General features: G+C 52.6%; 1 protein-coding gene across 5 annotated transcripts in view; it reads right to left on the reverse strand.

Moving 5' to 3' along the window:
• Positions 1-21474, reverse strand: part of ADAMTSL2 (ADAMTS like 2) — a 25075-nt gene continuing 3601 nt past the window's right edge. The window contains exons 5-19 of one of the 5 annotated variants that reach the window (XM_035554928.2): positions 21216-21318; positions 19450-19595; positions 19231-19354; positions 18203-18283; positions 17078-17253; positions 15811-16153; positions 14740-15121; positions 9982-10139; positions 8322-8448; positions 6048-6261; positions 4578-4733; positions 3480-3650; positions 3195-3371; positions 2045-2189; positions 1-798 (exon numbers count right to left, since the gene is read on the reverse strand). In XM_035554928.2, the coding sequence (XP_035410821.1) occupies positions 680-798; positions 2045-2189; positions 3195-3371; positions 3480-3650; positions 4578-4733; positions 6048-6261; positions 8322-8448; positions 9982-10139; positions 14740-15121; positions 15811-16153; positions 17078-17253; positions 18203-18283; positions 19231-19354; positions 19450-19595; positions 21216-21318 (2622 nt within the window). In that variant the 3' untranslated portion in view covers positions 1-679. Of the gene's footprint in view, positions 799-2044; positions 2190-3194; positions 3372-3479; positions 3651-4577; positions 4734-6047; positions 6262-8321; positions 8449-9981; positions 10140-14739; positions 15122-15810; positions 16154-17077; positions 17254-18202; positions 18284-19230; positions 19355-19449; positions 19596-21215; positions 21319-21474 lie in introns of those variants that run through there. The other 4 variants (XM_035554929.2, XM_035554932.2, XM_050714469.1 and 1 more) reach the window with 4 other exon arrangements.

The following is a 21474-nucleotide window of genomic DNA, read 5'->3' on the forward strand; positions in this document are numbered from 1 at the left end:
TAAATATGACAATTTTATTAAAATATACATATGAGTACAAATTAATGATTATGTGGATAAAGTTCACTGTATGTAAACAAATATATTAAAAAAGAGCACGTCTTTTTTGTGATATAAAGTGCAGTTATGTTTCCATATTATATACAATATGTCAGCATTATGTTTCCTTTTTTTTTTTGGTAAGGACTATGGAACTACCATTTGATTATAAGATAAAATCCTCTGAAAAAGTATACACCTACATATTACAAAAAAGGGCCTGGGCTCGAGTTCATTTAGCAAATGAAGATCAGCTCCCCACCATGTTAAATGCAGCTAACGAGAGCGCAGGTTTTGGGGACAAATGAGGGAGGAGGCACTAACTCTCGCAAGGGAAAGGTGCTGGTGCTCTCCCTCCAACAGGCTCACGCCGCCCTATTGCCAACCCCAAACGTGCACAGGCAGAAAGAAACCAAAGGACAAGACCTTGTAAAAAAGGGGTGAATGGCTGCCGTCAGGGGAAATCAAATATACAGGATCTATGTACAGCTCTGATGACCAGGGAGGAGAGGGGAGCAGCTCTGCACCGGCAGGGCAGGATGGATGGGAAACGCCCTTAGGGCCCGGCAGCTCGCCCTGCACAGTGCCTGGGACCCCGGCAGCGGGGGAAGAAGCCTGGCCGGGCCCCCACGGCCCCGCACTAGGAGTGGGGAGCACGGCAGGAGCGGCAGCAGGCTTTGCTGTAGTACCAGTGGCTGCACAGGTTCACCTTGATGGCCAGAGCGCAGTTGGTTCCTGCCTGGTCTTGGCAGCTGTCATCTGCAGGGCAGGCAGGTTGGTTGGGGGAGAGAAGGAGAAAAAAGGAATTGATATGGGAAGAAAAAAAATAACATTACAAGTTCATGAGTTCCGTATGTCCCGCACACAGCCTACCCTAAATACCATGGGCTGGGAAAAGGCTGGGAAAAAAACAAAAAAATCGCCCTGGCTGCCATGGTCACATCCATGCTCCCTGGCAGAGCATCCCCTGGAAAAGCCAAGCGGTTTCCCCATGAATATCATCGTCAGCCCGGGCAGAGGTACAAGGTTGGCACGTTTCAACACGCCTGCCCTGGGGAGCTGCACTTGGTTCCAGCCCCAAAGCTTGGGCTCCTCCCTGGGGGAACTGCCCAGCAGCTCCCCGAGCCACCGAGGGACCCCGGCACCGGGCTGTCCCCAGCCAAGGGCCTCCGGTGGCAGGGCACAGGGTGACCCCAGCACACACAATTCCTGCTGACCCCAGCACATGCACAACTCCTGCCCCAAATGGGTATTTGAGAAGGTGAGTGGGAATCCAGCAGCAGGACAGCAGGAGCTCAGGGCAAATGAGGTGCTGGAGAGAGGGGGGGGGGGGCAAAACCCACCGTAACACCCTCCCTCCCAGCTTTCTCCAGAGCAGTATTTTGCTTTAAATCCTGTGGGTTTGCAGTTGTTTTGTTTGTATAAAATCCATAGGAAGGATGAAACCAACCCGCTCCCAGGAGACAACCAGGCACCCCAAAAAGCACTGCAGCGTGCCCCCGACCCGCGGGGAGGCCGAGCTGGCAGCTGGGGGCACCCCGGGTCTGCAGCCAGGCCCAGAGCAGGCCCCAAACCTGCCTCCCGCCTCTGTGCTCTTCTCCCACATCATCTTTATTCCCAAATCCTATTAAAGAATTAGAACCGCGTGTTCGCTAAAGATCACAGGGGCTTTGAGCCAGCAGGCGAGTCAGATAATGAGATAGTTACAAATCCCACAGGACATTCGGAGACCAAAAATCATTAAAGTAATGGCACAGACGAAACTTCCTAGACATGAGCTGGAATCACACAGAAGCACCACCCAGGTCAGCTCTCCACAGCTCCCTCTTGTCTTCAGGTCAGAGTGCGCTGCTTTTGAACTCTCCCTTTTATTTAATAGGGTTACAGAGATACAGCACAACACCATGTCCCTGGGGCACAGAGGGAGCTCTGTCCCCTCCATGTTCCCCCTGGGGTGAGCAGCAAGCTGGGGGGCAGTGGAAAATAAAACACTGGGGGGGCTCACCTGGGGGCTCCGTGGGGCAGGGCTGCAGGTCACAGGTCTGCTTGCCGACTGGCTTCACCAGCGGGTCACAGCCGCGGACGATGTCCTTCCCCTGGTAGCACTTCACGTCCCGCATCCTCACGCCGATGCCGCAGGTTTTTGTGCACTGGGGAACAGAGATTTGGGGCTGAGGCGAGAAACCCCCTGCCGTGGGGGTCTGCGCTGAGCCAGGACCTGCTTAAAAACACCCTCAGTGGAGCCATCGGGGCAGGGTGCTGAACTCTGCACCTCTCATTGCACTGCTGGCCCCTCGCTCCGTCCTCGCTGCCAGCAGTCAGACGTCTGCAGCGGGCTGATGGGGATCCATGGACGCGCTCCCACCCCTGGGGCTGCGAACCTCCCTCCTCCCACCAGAGCCACCGTGGCTCAGAGCTGCTTGGTGACACTGAGGTGGCTGTGACCCCCCCCCGACCGGGGGCTATGGGGCTGGGGTCTGTACAACGAGTATGGGGCGCACAGAGCTGCTCCCAGGCTGCGCTCGCTGCCTGCTGCCCTTTGGACGCCTCGGCGCACGGGGATTACAGCAGGGTTTCTTGGGCTAATTATAGGCTGCAAGGACGGTTTTTAAGACTAAACAAAACGAGCTCCAGGCAGACGAGAAGGCCTGCGTCAGGGAACTCTTGCAGGGAGCTGGGAACAGCCCTTCGCTGCTTGTTGCCTCCCTGCTCGCGGCACAGAGGAGCCCCGTTCAGGACTGGGACAGCCCAGCCTGCCCCCAGCATCACCCCACACCTCGCCGGAGCCCAGCTTTGCTCCCTGCCCGTCTGTGGGGCAGCTGTAGCGCAGGCTCCATGCACAGCCCCAGCTGCATTCCTACCAGCTGCTGCAGGGAAAAAAGTGGTGAAAAATAAAAACAGGAAAAAAAAAAAAGCTAAAGCTAACCCAAAACATCTCCTCTCGGTCCTGTTCACAGCAAGTCCTGCCTGCATTGTGCCAGGGCAGGCTCTCCTGAGCTGCTAGCAAAGCAAAGGGGCTCCTCTGTGCGCTCCCTTGCGGGCTGCACCTTGCAAAGCTTCACCCAGCTCCTCGGGGCTTTTTGCAGGTGGTGTAGGAAGGGCATTTCCCCCCGCAGTAGCACCCCCGAGCTGCCCCCAGCCCCCTCCCCGCCTACCTCCGACCAGGGGGTCGTGTACCACTTGAAGCACGGCCGCTCGAAACACGTCGTCTCCTCCACAGGCTTCTTGGCCACGTCGCAGTCGGCGGGGTTGCGGGTCTTGATCTTGCCATTGACGATCTCGAGGCAGAGCACGATCCTTTTCTTCACGCCCCGGCCGCATGTGGTGTTGCACTGCGGGGATGCAAGCGGGGCTGAGAGCCGTGCACCCCATCCCTGCCCCGCACCAAGAGCGTCCTCCCCAATCGCCCCCCGAGGGGACTGCCAAGCTCTGAGCCTTACCCGCTCCCAGTCCTGCGCCAGCCAGTGCGACGGGCAGTTCTTGTCCCCGCAGGGGTGGATGGCCAGCGGCTTTGTCTCCAGGTTGCACTGCGACTCCGGCACCACGCGCCCGTCGCTGGTTTTGCAGTACACGTGCCGGATCATCCTGCCCTGCCCGCAGCCGCCGCTGCACTGAAACCACACCGAGCACAGCATGTGGTCAGAGGTGGGGAAAGCAGCACGGTCCCAGCCCCGTGGATGACCCAGGATGGGGACCGAGACGCCTGTTTGGGGCTCAGCTCTTCCCCAGCCCCACCTCACCAAGGGATCCTTGGGGTTTGGATTAAAAAAGCAGCAGATGCTGGCTGCAGGGAAGCTGGGCGCATCCTTCCCCGGGGAATCCTCACGGCCAATGCGCCCCGCGGTCGCATCCCGCTGGCACCGAGCGAAACTTGGCACCCCCTCGGCACGGGCAGGAGGGGAAGTGCCACAAACAGGGGAACACGGGGCAGCTTTCAGAGACCAAGATAAATGGGGCCAAGCGAGTGGCTGCCAGTGTCCCCCCTTCACTGCTTCAGCAGCACCCCGAGCCTCGGGGGGAGCAGCGGGTGCTCCCTGGCTCTTCTGCAGCCACTCTTGTGGATACGCACGGCGTTTTGCAGCCCCACTGCTGCCATGGAAACTGCTTATTTTTAGCCAGAGAATAAAAACCCTGCGTAAAAATAGCTTGGGATGGAGAGGGTCTGTGTAGCAGAAGTGTGCAGGAAGGGAAAAGGGGGGAAAAAAAAAAAAGGCTAAAGGCTCACTTTCCAGGCACGGAGCATCAGCACTGCCCAGCTCAGCAGCAGACAGGGTGCTTCTGGCACCCGCCAGGTGACAACTGCAGGAGCTGGCCAGGCTCTCTGGGATGGCACAGGGCTCCACTGTCCCCCCCGACCCGTGGGGATAGAGCACATGCAATGGCTCATCCCTGCTGTGGGCAAGGAGCCTTCTGCGGGGCAGGATCCGGCGCTCACAAACTCCACCAAACCTAAAACCCCAGGAAACACAGCACGGAGTGGGCCGGTGGTGGTCAGGGCAAGCCCGGAGGTGCCACCCGTCCCCTCCCTGGGGTCTCACCGGTCCCCAGTCGGAGACAGTCCACTGGCGGTCGCAGGGCGGCCCGGTGCAGTTCTTCTCGGCCAGGGGCCGGGCGCTGGCGTCACACAGCTTCTCCTCCTCCGAGCAGCGGATGTCCCGCGTCACCACGCTCCGCTCGCCGCACCGCGCTGAGCACTGGGGACAGAGGGGACAGCATGAGCAGGGCACCCACCCGACACAGCACGGCCCCCTCCCCAGCCACAGCACGGTCTGGGTAAAGGTGATGGAAACTGGGAGCTGATTTTTATGTATTTTAACGTTTTTAACCTTAAACTCTTGAAAAATGCACACTGAAAATCCATTTAAACACATCTGTAAAATGAGATGGAGCAAAGCCGCCTCTCTCCCAAAACACCCCAGCAGCCCCAAACAGCCTCAGCAGTCAGGTTCAGAAGTGCAGAAGGGGTTGCATCCTGCCTAGGTGCTGTGTAAGCCCAGCAGCCACGCTCTGGGGGGGGCCACCCCAGCCTTGCTGGCGTTTTGGGGGTACAGAGCTGGGTCAGAGCCTGGCTCAGCCTCTGAATGCATCCGCTTCCAGCCCTGCTCCTCTCACAGCTGCTTGAGCAAACCTCCCCAGACCCACAGAAGCCAGAGGGTGAAAAACCAAAAAACCAAGGCACCAAAACCTCCCATTATCGGAGCTGAAAGGTTGTAGCTGCTGTTTAAAGCCAGGAGTGAGATCTCCCTCACTTCCTTCGCAGGAACAGCCAGCTGCTTTTCGTGTCCTTCGAGAATGTTTTCCCCAAACCACAGAACTGAGATTTTTATCCTGTGGATAAATTTGGCACCGCGCAGCGCAGTGACATTATTTAGAACTGGATTTGAGTTACTGCAGTCCCCCATACACACGTTTGCTCCATGCATAACGTTAAGCAGGGAAAAGTGTCAACAGCACAGCGCTCAGACGCACCGCGCTGATATGTTAATCCTCAGATCTCTGAAACGTGCTTTTTTTTATGCCTATTTCCCAAGCCAACTTGGCACCCGGCGTCAGATGTGATCCAAATTAGATTAGCTTTGCTGCTGGCTAAGAGCGAACGACTCCAGGAGTGTCTCAAGCAATCTGTCCCTGACACATGCCGGAGGAATATATGGGTTTGGGTAAAATAAGCCACTCCGCTTCGCTACGCCAGTCAAAATATCATGCTAGCACGTGCGCAGGGAGCTTTTCTCTACCAGACTGGGAAAGTCAAAACATCCTGCAAAAATCAGAGAAGGCACCAGCCCCTCCACCAGCAGTGCGATGGGGACAGCTCTCCCCAGCCCAAGGAGGGAAGGAGATGTTTAAGTCACAACCAAGAAGCATTTCGGGAGCTCCCAGGAAGAGAAGCATCCCATCTCTGATGGCACAAACCAGCACATGCAACGATCAGGGCCGGTGCCCTAGGAGGTCCCCCACGTGCCAAGTCTCTGACAACCACATATGAGCCAGAAATCCCCAAAACTCACCTCCGACCACTCCGACATCTCCCACTGGGGCCCGCAGGCTGGGTTCTTGCAGACCTTGCGCTCGTCCGGCCTGGTGATGTCGGCCGACTCGCAGAGGTCGCTGTAGACGGAGCTGTCGAAGCCCGGGGAGATCATCTTCCAGCAGCGCACGATGCGGAACTGGTAGCCCTCGCCGCACGTGCGGGAGCACTCGCTCCAGCTGCTCGTCTCCCACCTGCGGGCCGAGACAGAGGCATCACGTGGGGGAAACCCAGCCCTGTGCAGCCCCACACCACCCACAGCAACATCACTTTGCCCAGAGGCAGAGCGGGGAGAAAGCAACCCCACACCACCTCCGTGCAGCCCCCCAGGCTCAGAGCCAGTATGTGCCACAGGGGATGTGGTGTCGCTCCCCAGCCCTGCACGTTTCTCTGTTTGCTCACACTCAACCCTGTTTTTTTTTTTTGTTTTGTTTTTTGTTTTTTTTTTTGCCTGACCAGCTCAAGGACAGAGGGGACACATGCATCTATCACAGCCAGCACAGGTGAGGAGGAACAGGACGCAGGCAGAAGGAAGGAGGAGGGGTGCAGGTGCCCTTTGGGGTGCCACAGCCGGTCCCCAAGGAGGGATGCAGACCGGCGCGTTTGGAATTAGGGACAACCCAAACGACTGCAGGACATTGGTGTTGTAAGAGCTATGGGCTGGGAATGCTGCCAAAGGGAGGCAGGAGGGCAGGGCTCACCCCATGGCCCTGCGGATCCCCTGGCAGGAGGAAGGTTTGTGCACCACGGTCAGACTAGCTCAAACATTGTGAGATGGGATGGAAAAGGTAGGACCTGCTCCGAGACGATGCCTGCCCCTTACCACCCCCTGCCACTACTGCCCTGACGCTACGAGAGGGGAGCAACTTCTAAACCTTGGGAAAAGCCTCCTATGCTCAAGCCTTCTGTAGTATAGCAGCATTTTTAAGTGTTCTGATATATAGAATAATATTTAAAAAATTTCAAAAAACTAAAAACCTAAACAAATCAGAGGTCACAAGGCTGCCCTGGGGACGCCTGGGCCATGTCCCCCCTGCACACCAGCCCCATGTCAAGCTGCAGGCACAACACGCGGCCACGGGAGGCTGTCACGTTTTGAGGTGCCACCTGAGTGCAGAAGGGAGAGGAAAACAGGGTCTTTCCCATCCAGATCAGACAGCTCTCGGGCAAATCAAAAATTCTTTTGGCTTTAGCTTCTGGAGAACCTCCATGGCACCAGGCTGCCCCACCTGAGCCCCCGCGGCTCCTTCGCCCACCCGCTCTCCTGCTGCATTCACAGCTACGCCCCTCTCACGGTGCTAAAGCTCAGGGAATTGGAGCACCACAAACACAAGGAGGAGCTGGCTTTATAACAGACCAGTGGGACAACCCAACACTTGTGCTACGAAAACACCAAGCTAGTGCAAATAAAATCCCTGTGGTGCCCCCAGGACCGGGCTGCTCACGGCAGCAGCACCATTCCCCTCCCCTCTCCTCGCTCGCACCACGACCTGCTCTGGCTTTCAGCCTCAACGTGCAAAGTCTGGCGAAATGCCGCCAGCCTGACAGACATGTGCTTTCTGCCCCCTTGCCCTCCCTAGCATGACCAGCCGTCCTTCACAGTTACCCGAGCTGAAAACGACCACTCTTGGATTTTGTAGGGCTACGCCTGGTCCCCGCTGCCACCCTGCCCTCGCTTTATGCTGCTGCTGCGTGAAACCATTTCGGGGCACGCCCCAGACCTTTACTTATCCCTTTGCTCTGCCCCAGTCTGACCTCGTCAAGCCCTCCCTCCGACAGACACGGGTAACTGCTATTCTTCGCAAGCCTTCCAAGGCACACATCCCATGTTACAAACCAGCAGCAGAGACGCACCCAAGCTGCACGGTTTGGCTCTGGACCGCAATCCAAGCCACGCTTTTTGGATAAAAAGCCACAACAGAAGGAAAACAGGTTCCTGTCTGCACCAGTACCCCATGCTTCGCCCTGACTGCGAGCAAACCTCAGCAACGTTTAAGATGTCAAAGAGGGCACAGGACTGGACGGATCCTGAGTGCAGTTTGCAAACGACCAGGCGGTCAGGGAGCTTTTAACCCGGCAGCTGAAACCACAACCCTCAAGGGGAAAGCCTCTCTGTGCCCCAGGGCAGCCCAGGCAAGCGGGGCAGGAGGGCTGGGGTGCTAGGGGCCATGCACCCCACGTCCCTGCTGCCCCCCACGCCGTGCCAACCCCCCCGATGCATACACGGCAGAGGAAGCGCCCTGCGAGGCGGTACCTTGGCTGGCACTCTCTCCCAGCACAGAACTCATGGACGGGCTCGGGGCGGGTCATGGCATCACAGTACGTATCGTCCACTTCAATCCCGTCATAGCGCACACACATAGCATACGTGGACATCACTCCTGGTTTCAAAGAGAATACACACACACAACAGAGGACGCTTGGTGACTTTTGATATCCAAACTCCACCCGCCCCCCGCCTTAGCTGGGTTTTCCAAAAATTCCTCCTGCGGGAAAGCAGCAAACCTGACTTTCTGCCCACGGGGAGGATGCTGCCCAGCAGGGAGGATGACAGCGGCCACCAAAGCCAACACTGGCAAGGGCTGAGGCTGGCTCCAAAAGTGGGTACAGCCACCACGTGCAGGGCTCACCATCAATAACAACATACAAGCAATGTGTTTTCATAGGAAATGCTTAGGGCAACGGGTCTGCGAGGCAGCTCCCTGCTCCAGGGCAAGCACAGCTCTCAGGACATGTGGTTTACATGAAACCAAATAAAAGATCTCCAGCTCCTGACGTCGTATGGCTTCTCTGCAATGTGTCATTAGGAAAAGGTAATGAGAAAGGAGAAATTTAAGTAGAACCTCTCCCTGCTAGCTGCAAACTGGGCAGAGCAGCCTGTCCCAGTCAAGGGGGAGGTTCGTTCAGAGGGGATCAAAGAAGCCAAAAATGACCCAGAACGTGTGGCTGATGGGATTCTGGGGAGGGGGATGGCTTGCAAAGCCCCCACTACCTGCACACTGTGTGCAAGTGCCTGGCACCCTTAAAAAAAATAAATTCATTGCATTTGCTTTTCTAAAAGGTATCCCCTAGACTACGGTCTCCTCTTTTGCCCTTTTTCCTTCTAATTGCAGAAGCCCCACAGCATCTGGATTATTTCAGGGACAGCAACAGCGAGCAGTGCAGTGAGCGGAGGGCTTGTGCCCAGTAGTGCAGGGGACCAGGGACACCACTGGCTTCCCTCCCCCTAACCAAGGAGCAAAGGAGAGGGGGCTCAGAGCTTTTGGGGGATAAAAAAGGGGAATTTAGGAAAAAAGAACAGAGGCCAGACTTTGGCAGATATGTCGCTGTTCCAGGTTGACACCATTGCAGCTGAGACCAGCCTCGGCAGCAGGAGGAGTGGGAGAAACAGAACTAAATCAAAAAGCCAAGTGCTGCTTTGTTTCCTGCCAGAGCCGAACAATCTTCAAAATTTCAATCGGTCGGAAAGAAGCTGAGCTTTTCAAAACCCTCTGAATGTTCAAAAGGGAACGGGAAATAAAAAGCCATGAAAAGAAGGAGCCCGGCTGCACAGAGTTCAATCCCCTCGCTGTCACAGCTGCCCCAGCTCAAGGAGCTGACATGCTCAAACCCAGCAAGAAGCGTTGGGACCCTGCCGGGCTGGTAAATGCAGGAGGACAGGGAGCTTTTTGCAGCTCACAAACGCTTTGCACAAGAAGCCCACGGGGTGAGACCCTGGGATTTTTCCTCTCCTCCCCAGCAGCACGCACCAGTGGCTCTGCAGAACTCGGGGGGCTGAGCTGCGAATCCCCTGGCTTTGCAAGGCTACACTGGGGGACGTGGGGTCGTGCTACACCAGATCTGACAATGGAGAGACCCCCTGAGCATCGCCAGGTCCTTCCCATCCCTACGAGACGTAAAAGCGACTCACACACCGGGTGGTTTCGGCGGCTGTGCAGAGGCTGCGTTTGGCTGCGTCTTATAACTACCTGTGGTACATGTAGAGCTGCAGGGTTCATGGGAGGAAAGCTTCCACCTGTACATGTCAGCAGCACTCACACCTTGGCCCTTTCTTAACAACTTCAATCTGTTTCTAGCAATAAGCAAAAAAAAAAAATAGCATTTACAAGGAGAGCCGTGATACGCCACGTCAGAGACACACATCTGCGAGCAGGTTGGGTTTGGGAGGGGATTGGCTTTGTTTGTCAGTTGGGTTTGGTTGTTCTGATTTTGGGGTTTGTTTTGTTTGAATTGTTTCATTTCATTTCACAACATACCTGTCCTGAGCCCCAAGTAGAATCCCCAGCCCGGTTAGAGGCAGAGCTTCCACTGTCTAGAAATAGAGAGAATGGGATAAAAATACCCACAAGTAGAAACAGTTCAGAATTTAAACAAAAAGTTCTCATTTTTTTCCTGCTCAAATACACCTGGCCCTCGGCGTAACGGCGGCTAAAGGTGCAGTATCTCCTCCCCTGCGCCTCCAGGGCCGACCCGGCACGCCGCCACGCGCTGCTCAGCGCAGGCGGATTTTTGGCTGCTCCGAGCTGGGCAGCCTCGAGCCTACACGTGGCGCGGGATTTCGGCAGCCTGCCGCTCCAAGCACACTTTGCTTTTGGACATAAAGGCCCCGCCGGTCGCCTACCTGTTGCTTGGGCCACTCTCGCTGGATTGTTTTGGTTTGGATGCGTGATTTGCATCTCTCGTGTTCAAGCTACGTTCAAACGCGTAATGCCAAGTGGGAAAGGGATAACGGATTCAGCCTGGTATGTGAAAAAGCATCTGTCAAACCAAGAACAGCAGCTTCTCCCGGTTCAGTGCGTCGTACGTCCTGAAATGTTGTAACACGTCAGGGATACTGCACCTTTACAACAAAGTTCTCAGACCTTTGCTCAAACCCTGCAAGTGTCTACCCTGATTGAAAGAGCGGACAAGCTTGTATCCTGACATCCAGCTGTCTCTGGCCTGGCAAGATATGCAGCTCATATGATTTCTAGGCAGCAGAAGCTCTGGAATTGCCTTATTTAGGTGATCATAAGAAAAAGTTCAGGTCCAGTCTATCAGATCCACCTTTAAGAGGACACTGGTGAGAATCCAGGCGTTTCCTTCCAGACCCACCCTCCTTTCAGTGATCCTCCAGGAGGATTACAAACAATTCTCCTTTTCCCTGATTCTGCCTGTCGTTTTGGCAAACACTCATTTCCTGCATTTGAAATGGAACTGAAACAAATGTGGCTATTTTTGCACAAAAAACAACAACCTTGGCTTGCCATAAATAGTGCTTTATCTTGCCAAAGCAGCTCCGCCAGAGCCACGCCAGCCACTGCCACCAGCAGCCCTGGTGCTGCCTGTGCTGGCTGCTTCCCCCAGGACAGCTTTCAGAAAGAGCCCTTCACATAGAGTCAACATCTAGATTTTATATTTTAATTATTTTAATTTGCCTGGAAAAGGGGCTGTGACCTAGCTCCTCTGCCCTGCACTCTGCTCTCTGAGGAACCAAAGCAAACACCACATTATCAGCTGAAAATAATCATCAAAATAAGCTTTATATCACATCTGAGGATGGAAAACCCTTCAGCAGCATTTCTTTAATGTATGTGATCCTGAAGAGCTTCTCCTATGTGTAATGAGGTCACAGGGACAAGTTCTTTCTAGGTAGGTCAGACATTTGGTCATAGGGCACTGCTCAGCTCTTACCATTTCAGTCTGAACAAAATAACAGTTTTGTCTCTAAATACAAACAGCAGCACATTGTCCCACAAACAAAGCAGGCGTTTTTTCTTCTTCTTTACGTAATGTATTTACAAGCATTATTATAATGTCAAGTGTTCTCTTCCCTGCCTGCACTTCGTTTCCATTTTTCATGCGGGCAACGGCACCAAAAGCCAGCACCAGGCCCCTTGTGCCAGGTGCCTGACAGCCTCGTTGCTGCTTTCTAGTGAAATTCCTTCCTGGGGCAGTAGAAACAGACAGCCCTTTCGGGCAGCGGCTGATGCTTTGGCTGCCCATCTTCCCTAAACAGCCCTCATAACAGAAGAAAAAAAAAAAAAAAAAAAAGAGTGCATGAGACCAGGAGGTGACTCCAGTGCAGGACAAGCCCCAGCGGCGATGCTGCCAGGGTGCAACAGCCCGGCCCCATGGGGCTGGCTCCAGGGATGTAACAGGATGGCACAGGCGCTAAAGGCTGCAGTAGTCCAAGAAAAAAGGTACCCCACCTCTAAGCAACTGTCTCGTGTGTGCAGCCGGCTGCTTACAGCCCGCAGGCAGGTGACCCTCCCCGGCACCTTCACTTAAGGGAGTAGAAGCGAAGCCTGCAAAAAGCCAGCTTTCCATCCTTGGTCTGGGAGGGATGGGTTTGGGACGGGTCAGGTCCAAGCTCCTGCCCAAAACTAGGCTGACCCCAGGATGAGACAGGGCACATGGGGCCTTGCTCTGCCTGGCTTTGCCCCTCTCCAAGGGCAGACCCACAGGGCAGAGGTTTTCCTGGTGCCCCATCAGGGTCACCCCTGGGTAGTGCCTCCAGCCTGGCTCTGCATTAGCATCCCTCCTCCTCCTCTTCTCCTGGAGGAACAAGCCCAGTGCCTCCACTGCTCCTCGCATACCTCATGCTCCAGCACCCTGCCCGCGGTTGGTGGGATGGGAGGGATAAGGGGGGGCAAGCCAGACCCCTCACCCTGCTATCGTGTCATATTTCCACACGCACAGCTCCTGTTTGCCCTGGGTGCAGCCTTTGGCTACTGCAAAACTCCAAAGCCAAAGGTCTTTTTCAGCTATTATTGTTTAGATCTGAAAAAATCCTTATTTTATTCCCAAGAGTGGTGTGAAGAAGGAACATTGCTATTTTCTTCCCATTCCTCCCTTGGCTTTGTTCTGTAGTGCTTGGTACCTGTCCTGAATGGGTTTAAATCCCTGGGCTGTGCCTTTGATAGAGGGGTGGCTGGGGATAATGGGAAGAGGGTTTGCTTTTTTTTTTTTTGTTGTTATTATTTGGTTTGGGTTTTTTGTTAAGCATCACAGGGAACTGCACTCAAGGCACTAAGTCTTTTTTGTTTTATCCTGCAACAGACAAGCTGCTCTGAATTTCAAAGCACATACAGTTCCCTGCATTCCCAGGAGACAGAAAAGCATCAGCCCCATTTAACAGCTACCAAAACAGAGATGTGAGTTACAGGGTGCTGAGCAAGGCCACGCAGGGAGGGTGCTGGGACTAGGCAGGACCCCAGCCGCAGGGCAGGCTCCCTCCTCGCCCCACAGCACAAGGAAGGGAGCTGACAGCGCTGCCCTCACTTGTCAAAGTGCTAATGAAATGCTTGCTTTGGCAGCTGCAGGCAGGCTTTCCAAGCCAAGCCACGAGGAGAGATGATAGACAAGCCCTTGGCAGCGTTTAAGTGTTCTTATCATTAAGAAGTCTGTGGATATGTTTGGCTGCGTGGACATTTTCTTTAGCATAAGCTTCTTTAGCACAAGCTAGCATAAGTTCTAGGTAAATACAGCTAACTAGAGCCAGAGAGCGTTTGCTCAGAGCTTTACATCTTCTGCGGCTCAGCAGCACAACCCGTGGCTTCCCCGTGGGGAGCTGGGGGACAGAGGGGTTGAAGCAGCACAGCTAGGAGGAGACCTGGGTGCTGGGGACCCCCAAAAAACAGGAGGGACCCGAGTCCACAGCTGTGGATCTGGGACCTGATGGCTCCCAAGAAGCCGGTCTCAGCCCAAGCTCTTTGGGGATGCTTGGACCTGTGGCTGTGTGTGAAGGACTGTGGATTGCTGCTCTGCCCAGCCCGCCAGCAGCCCTGTCCCTGCGAGCCCACGCTGGGAATGCACTGCCGTGAGCCCCAGGGCACCTCAGAAGGCACTCAGACATGAGGACAGGCACTATCCTGAGACTTCCCTTCACCCAGCCCAGATGAATTATGCTGCTGATGACAGATTATGTTGTGTTGTGTTTTTTTTTTTTTTAAACCTTCCCGTTGCATCTTTAACTCTACCACTTCTAACCAGCCATCAAAGAGATGTGAAGTGCCAGTCCTATTATTAACCACTTGAAGCTGCCAGAGAGCTTTTGATATCCTTATCAAAGGAAGGACTAATTGCACTGTTTCTTCCCCCATTAAGGCAACAAACCCAGACTATTTCTGTAGGCCCTACAGAAATCTCTAGCTCTGCTGTGCCTCTCCAGCTGCCAGTAAGCAGCACGGCTAGCCCCGGGAGCTGCTGTGGGCATGTTCCTGCCAACTCCAGGGAGGAAGACTGTGGGAGGCAGTCAATAGGGTGCAAAGAAAGGGGCCAGACCAACTTCTGCTGCTTTAGAACTAGGAGGGGGCCTGGGGAAAACATAGCAGGACGTCAAGAGCAGACAAAAGGAAGAGAGGCTTCGTTATGGCCATGGATCTGGTAACATGTTACAGCTGGCCAAGAGCCAAAAGCACGCTGACAGTCAGCAGCGTGGATTGCTGACATTCCCCACTAAGGAGGGCAGTGAGTTTTCCTCTTGCTTAGAAGCGCTCTCAGCTTTCTGCTCCCAAACCTTTCCTTCCAGATTAACCCCTGGTGGAAAGCTTTTACGACATCCTACTCCCACTTACCTTCTGGCTTCCAAAGCAGGTAGAAACCATGCAATGGGGTCAGCATTGAGTACAGTGCTATTATGAGTTGAAAACAACAATAAATAGGATTGACTAGAAAGATGTGTCTCCTACCTTGCTTTGTGGGTTCTGTTCCCTTGAGGGCTGGTCATGGTGACAGTGGCGTTTGAGAAGGGAGTCTCTGCAGACGTGTTGACGGCTTTGCCATTACTCAGCTCCATGTAGGTGCTATTGATGGTGTAGGTCACAAGGCCATCCGTGTCTTCATAGTCAACATAGAGGCTGTCAATGTGCGACCCCACAGAGTTGAGCGGGTCTCCCTGGGCGAAGATGCTGTTCATGGTCATGTTGAGCACCAGCTCCTTCGAGTCGGAGGACTTGTCTAGCAGCTTGTCCGTGATGGCGTTCTCCGAAAGGAATTCTCTGGAGGTGAGCCTGGGGTCGAAGTCTCTGTCATCATGGTCTGTCTGGTAAGTAGACCTGGTTACGTTTGAATCTAGATTGGAGCCAACAGGGGAAACAACGATGACAACCACAAAATGCATTCAGGCTGGGAGGCGAAAGCAGCCCAGAGCAGCAGGGACACACCAGAGCCTAAGCTCTGTCAGAGGCTAGAGGCAGGAGCAGGGGATTTGGGGGACCTCATGGAGTTGCACGCACTTGGGAAGAGTCCACAGCTCTCCTTGGGCCTCACCTTGCTACTGTGAGGCCCGAGGAAGAGAGCCTGGCTCCTGGCAGTGCTGCCCCAAGCAGTAGCAAAGGTAGGAAGGAAGATGCCCGCCTGGCTCCCAAGCCCATACAGCCATGCAGGGAAGGCCCCCGGGGCAGTTTGGTGATGGGATGCCTGAGGGACTGGGGTAGGAAGGAGGTTGCTGGGGCTGTGGATAAGAGGGAGGTGACAGGAGGTTGTGGGGGGGGAAGATTTGCACACCCAGGGCTCCCTCCCCTCCTTGGGACCAGGCAAAGCGCCGCAGGGCACCGGTGGGGAGACCTTACCCACGGCCACCCCCCACCCACCAGAAACCAGAACCTGAAGGGCAAAGAGGATTTTATGAGCAGACACGTTTTAAAGAACTTTCCAAGGTTTCCAAAAAACGAACCAGCAGGATCACTAGAGTCAGAAACAGAGCATTTCTCAACAAGAGCTCTGAGAGCAGAACACTGAGGCCCAAGTCTCCTCCTTACCTTTGGGTTGTTTGCCCTTCAGTTTTGGCTCACAGTCAATTGTTTCTGCTCTTTCATAGACCTCATTGGTTTCCTGACCTTTGCTCAAGTTTAAATCTTCCTCCGTGTCCTGTCTTCCAAACACCTGGTTCTCCAAGTCTATCCTTTCCCTGGAGATTTTCCCAAAATAGGTTGCATTGTGTTGGAGAAAGCCCAATGGCACGTCTCCATCAAACTCTCTGCTTTCTTCACTATCTGACTCAGAAAAGGTGTAGTAGATAGGCTGGAGATTTTTTGAGTGTGGCTTCCTCAGGAGAGTGTATTCAAACGTGATGGATGGATTCTTGCCATTTTGATTCCAAACCTAGCAAACATGACATTATTAACAGATGCAGTGAATACTGGCACACAAAGTCTGTGATTCATCTTGGACTTGACAGTTGGTGAACATCCACCTTGCTATTTCCAAACTGCTTTCCCTTGGATTGCCAGCTTTGTACAGCTGGAGCCCAGCATGGTTGTCCAAGGGTTGTTTTTTTTTTTTTTTGCAGCACCACACCAGGATCAGACCCAGCTCAGGGCTGGGAGCCCCAGACAGAACTCCTTCCCCTACCTCCAAGCGATCACCGAGACCTGGGAGAGCTGCCTTGAGTTACTGTCATCACATGCACAACCCCCCTTTTTGTGGCATTACAGTGAACAAGGGGCACATACCCCTTCTGCTACTATATCCACTGTATGGGGACTCAGCTCAGGCACTGCCACCCCTTTACTGACCTCATGCTTTCTGAGCACCCAAGGGACCACCCCTTCCCCTTCAGAGAAGCCCGTGGCTACACAGAAGATGGCAGGAGTGGGGCTCTGGCTGGCTGCCCAGAAGCCAATTAAATTACTTTTCTCCATCTGCCTGGTTTTAGACAGTTTGCTTCCAAAAAAAAAAAAAAAAAAAGAGTTGGGTTTTAAAGTTTGTGCACTTAGATAAGCTAGCTGGCCCAATTTCTAATTTTCACTTTTCCCAGCAGGTAATTCCGATGAAACACACCAAGAAGAGAAATCCCTCGCAGTGCCTGAGGTGACTTCTCCCTGCAGAGAGGGGCTACCAAGCCCACGTTCGTTATTCACAGCCCTGCCTGGGCTTTTATTTGACAATGCAGATAAAACAGGTTCAAGCAAGGAATGCTCCCAGGGGAGCTATGAAGCCACAGCAGGACTCTGCTCCTGTGCCACCCATCCCCCTCAATCCAAGGCAGCTTTTCCCATCACTCCCCCAGAAAAAGCCAAAGCACACCATTATATTCAGTCCTTGATTTGTTGGTCCTTGGGCAACGATATACTCTATGCCAGTCTCATAGACATCCATGGGCCTGCGGTACTTGAACACCGTGCCTGCAATGTTGAAGTTCTTCGGACTGTCAACTTTGTAGTTCCCGTTGAAGAAGTAGTAGCCAGCTTCATCAGCCACGGCTTAAAGTGAGGGAGAATGAATAAAAATTTTTTCCATCAACTGTGATAAGAGAGGCATGCAATACTGCCACTTTTTGGTTCAGGGTATAAAATTATTGGAGCGTCATAGTAACAAAATACATTTTTCCTGCTTTTTGTGACAGATACATCACAATGTATTTCCAATGCGCATTGTGCCAGTCTTTGCCCAGAGCTCTGGGCCACGCTTTCCTTACACTGCAAGCTGCTGGGCGCGTTGGCCCACAGCCCTGGCTCAGCACAGCCATTAAATAAGAACAGATCTGCAGACAATAAGCAGACTGCCGGGGGCTGGCAGCAGAAGCTGCTTCTCTGGGAACCTTGAACTGCTTACACTGAGCCCAGCACTGGCCCAAGGCAGTTCTGCCAGAGCGAGCCCAGGACCTGCACTAAATGCAGCCCTTTTTATCTAAGCCTTCCTACACATGGCCATGAGCCTCTGAGGCAGCACCGGAGCATGACAGCAGCAAACATGAGCCTCTGTTGGGCAAGGCCAGGTTTGTCCACACCCCTCCTGAGCAGCTCTGCCCCCTCCAGAGTTCAGCCTCGTGCCACCAGCACTTGATGAGGCAGCCCATAGACACATCTCCTGGGTACTGCCGTCATGGTCCATCGTGCATTCCTCAAGCTAGGAAGGATCATGGGGATCACAAGAGAGGTGAAGTCACTGGGCTGTGAGCTGGCACTAGCATGTTTGTCAAACTGCACTGCAGTAGCAATAATATTGACCAACAGCTCTGCATTTTGATTGCTTTAATGCAGAAATACAGCCAAGGTGAAGAGAAACGCACTGGCTCATACAACATGGTCATTTACACTGACTGTGGACTGAGCTCATGTCCGCAATAAAGCTACATTCATATCCACATTGGAAAAAATATTAGCTAGCATACACATGCATTCTAGGGAAGTACCAAGAGGTTATACACACCCAGAACATCTGCAGATTTTTTCCGTTCTACTATCTGGATATCCCTCGCTCCAGCAGGAATGTGCGTTACCAGAGAATAGCCTACGGGAAACTACAGATTAATGAAAGGAGAACTTTTTAAGGAGTTATCTGAACAAAATGCTCAGTAGTCAGTATTGCAATATTGCAAGCAGACTGGCTCTGATCCAAAGACTTACAGGAGTTACAGATTTTAATGGAGATTAATGTTAACTGTTGGGCTGCAAGTAGGAGCTTACCGGTAATAGAAAATAAGAAAGTATAAGCAACAAATCTTGCTTTATGATGGGTTAATGCAGTCAAGAGAGGAAAAGGATGCAATCCTTATATGCACAAACATGAAGTTTATTTAAACTGGTGAAGGAACACGTCTGAAGACTTTGCTAACTAGAGAAGCAGTCCTGGGGTTGGACACCCTGTGCTAGCTGGTCTTCAAGACCCCCCTAGAACAAGATTACAGCCTGCTTCACCTCCAATTCCCCTTTGCCTAGTGCTAGGTAAGTGATGGGACAAATCCTACTAACAGCACTGCAATTACTTCAGCTTGCTCTGCGTTAAACTGGTCCCCAGAGAGCATTAATCATTATTCCTGAATTAGACCACTATATTTAGGACGAGTAGGTTCTGTTGCTTTATATCACACTGATTTTGGAAATCCCGGTCTTTCAAAACACCCTAGCTTCCTGTTGTTACAAGGCATTTATTTCTGGTTTTACTGGGTCATGGGAAATTAAACTAAATCAGAGACGGCAGCCTCTTGCATAACCCTGTTGCACCATTCAGAAATCTTGTATTTCTGAGAAGTGTCATGAGAAGTTACTGTTTTTACAGAAGGGTTTCCCTGCCCAAATCTGGAAGTGGCATCGACACAAGAAGAACATGCAGAAAAAAAGCTGAGGCAGGACACTTAGTAGGAGTGAAAGCAGTTTACCAAAAAAACAAAAAAAAAACAAATGAACACAATTAAAAGAGCCCTCTGCCCCAAAGCAAAGGGACCCTTAGAGCCTTACCAAGATGAGAGTTTCCTTTCCGGTAACTCCCAGTCACATGAGTGCAGCTGCTCCCATCTCCTTGGCAAACTCCACATTTATCCAAGGTGTGGGTGGAAAAGAGAATGCCATCGCAGCCAATTGGCTAGAAAAGGCATAGAGTACTGAGGGTCAGGCAAATATTGCACCCCTTGTAGCTCTCTGAATGCTAACAATATTTTTGCTATAATGTTTAACAACCTCACATTTTCCAGACACGCAAACCCCTCGGAAATCAGTGTATTTGCAGGATGTTCCATCCCGAGCCTGAACCATTAACTGTCTCTGACCATCCACAGTGGTGCAATGGAGGTCACAGGGCTTGCTAGAAATGTGAACATAGTCATCTAAGGGGAAAGGATATAAAGATACATTCAAAACAGCAGAAACAATAACTTTCATCCAACCAAAGTCAAAGAATCTCTGCCAAGCTAAACAACGGCAGCAACAACACAACTGCACGGCAGCCAGCGCTTCAAGAGCTACAGTCTCCTGTGCTTGCAGGCTGGACAGGAGATCGTGCTTCTGACAGCGTGACAGCCTGCTGCTGCAAGCCTTTGCACAGCCAGGCAGCCCTCGCTGCTGCCAGCAACAGATGCATCTGCTGATGCTACTGGCATCGCGAACACCCGCCTGAGGATGCCACTACTCTGTGCAAGGGCTTGCAGTAGCGATACATACATTACACAACAGCATATGCATGTTCATGTATCAATATTTAATACTTAAGTTACATTAGCATAGACATTCGCTGTTTTAAATAGATATACAAGGCTATATTCAAGCCATAGCAGCTTAAAACGTAAGAGCTTTTCCATAAACATTCACCCAAGCTGGACTCCATTTGCCCTTTGCTTTCTGCAGACAGCTGGCTGGCTGCACCCACTGGCACAGCAGACCCACGCCCAACAGACATTTTATAACACCCACAGGAAGCAAGTGACAAATTCATTTTTGCACCAGCAATCCAGCACCAAGCATTACACTCCGCCACGGAGGGAGCAGTGATATACCCACTGGCCTGCGCACCCAAGCAAGGCAGCATCAATGGCAAAACATTATCCTGCAAATCCCCCGGGAGCCACGTGAACGCCTGCTAAAAAACAAAACAATTCACTGTAACTGTTCTGGTGAATCATCTCGAGTAGTGAATTACGTTTAAAGAAGTTGTCACCTTGCCATAGGAAGGGGACAGAGCCAGCCAAGCAGTCAGAGCTAACCAGCCAAGCCCTGCCACCCCTGCCAAGAGGCTGGCGAGACAAGGGCTTGGTTCAATCGAAAGGAAAGGAGGCAACAAGTAACTTCATGATGCATAATTGTTCTTGGGTATGTGCATAGACACCTAAAATAAGAAAACTCCACTAGCTCCCATCTCTGTTTTTAGACACCTACATGCCACTGCCTGCGGTCCCAGGGAAAAAAGAAGCCTGAATCCAACGGGCATTAGGTGCCTAAAAATAAATAAGTGAAAAAACAAACCTCACTCTGACTCCTAAATTATTCCTGCAGCTCTGTGTCGCTCACCCCAGATGACCGAGCTGCCTAACCTCATCTCGGTGACGTTTGGCAAAGCACACGAGCTGCGGGGGAGGCAGCAGGCGTCACTGGAAGGCAGCAGCCAGCAGCGGCCCCGACTCAAAGGACACTTGTCTGGGGAAGTTGGACCCTCCCTGCCCGCACAGGGCATCACCCCGTGCTCTCATCCCCCTCCAGCCTTTCAACCGTGGTCCTTGGGAGCGGCGACCAAAACAGACTGAAGGATACAGCTATAAATGTATTTGTTATTTTATTTTTTAAGTAACCCTGCAGCTGCAAAAGCCTCCTTTGAACTTGGGAGACAGCTGATTGTCTCTCTGAAAAAATCACTTTAAAACAGCAGAGGAGGAGCCTTCCTGCAGTCTATAGCATCATAGATATCAAAATATTTTGGCTAGGCATTATGAAACACACAAAGAATGTCTTGTTACCAGGATATAAAGGCTTCCATTGATACGTTCTTCCATTATACACATGGGAGTTAAAGGATGAACACTGCTCCTCTCGAAAGCTCCTTCCATTTGCAGGGCACTCCTAGAACGGGATACATTAACATCCTGATGAAAACAGACTGTGGGAAAGGTTTCTGGCACATCTCAACCAGCTGCAAGGAGCTTTTCCATTGCCTGCCCTGTGCGGAACCACATCTTCCTCCTCCTCCTCCCAGTGCAGGGACAGCTGGGGAAACCC

The sequence above is a fragment of the Cygnus atratus genome, chromosome 19, assembly GCF_013377495.2.
Source record: "Cygnus atratus isolate AKBS03 ecotype Queensland, Australia chromosome 19, CAtr_DNAZoo_HiC_assembly, whole genome shotgun sequence".
Taxonomy (NCBI): Eukaryota; Metazoa; Chordata; class Aves; order Anseriformes; family Anatidae; genus Cygnus; species Cygnus atratus.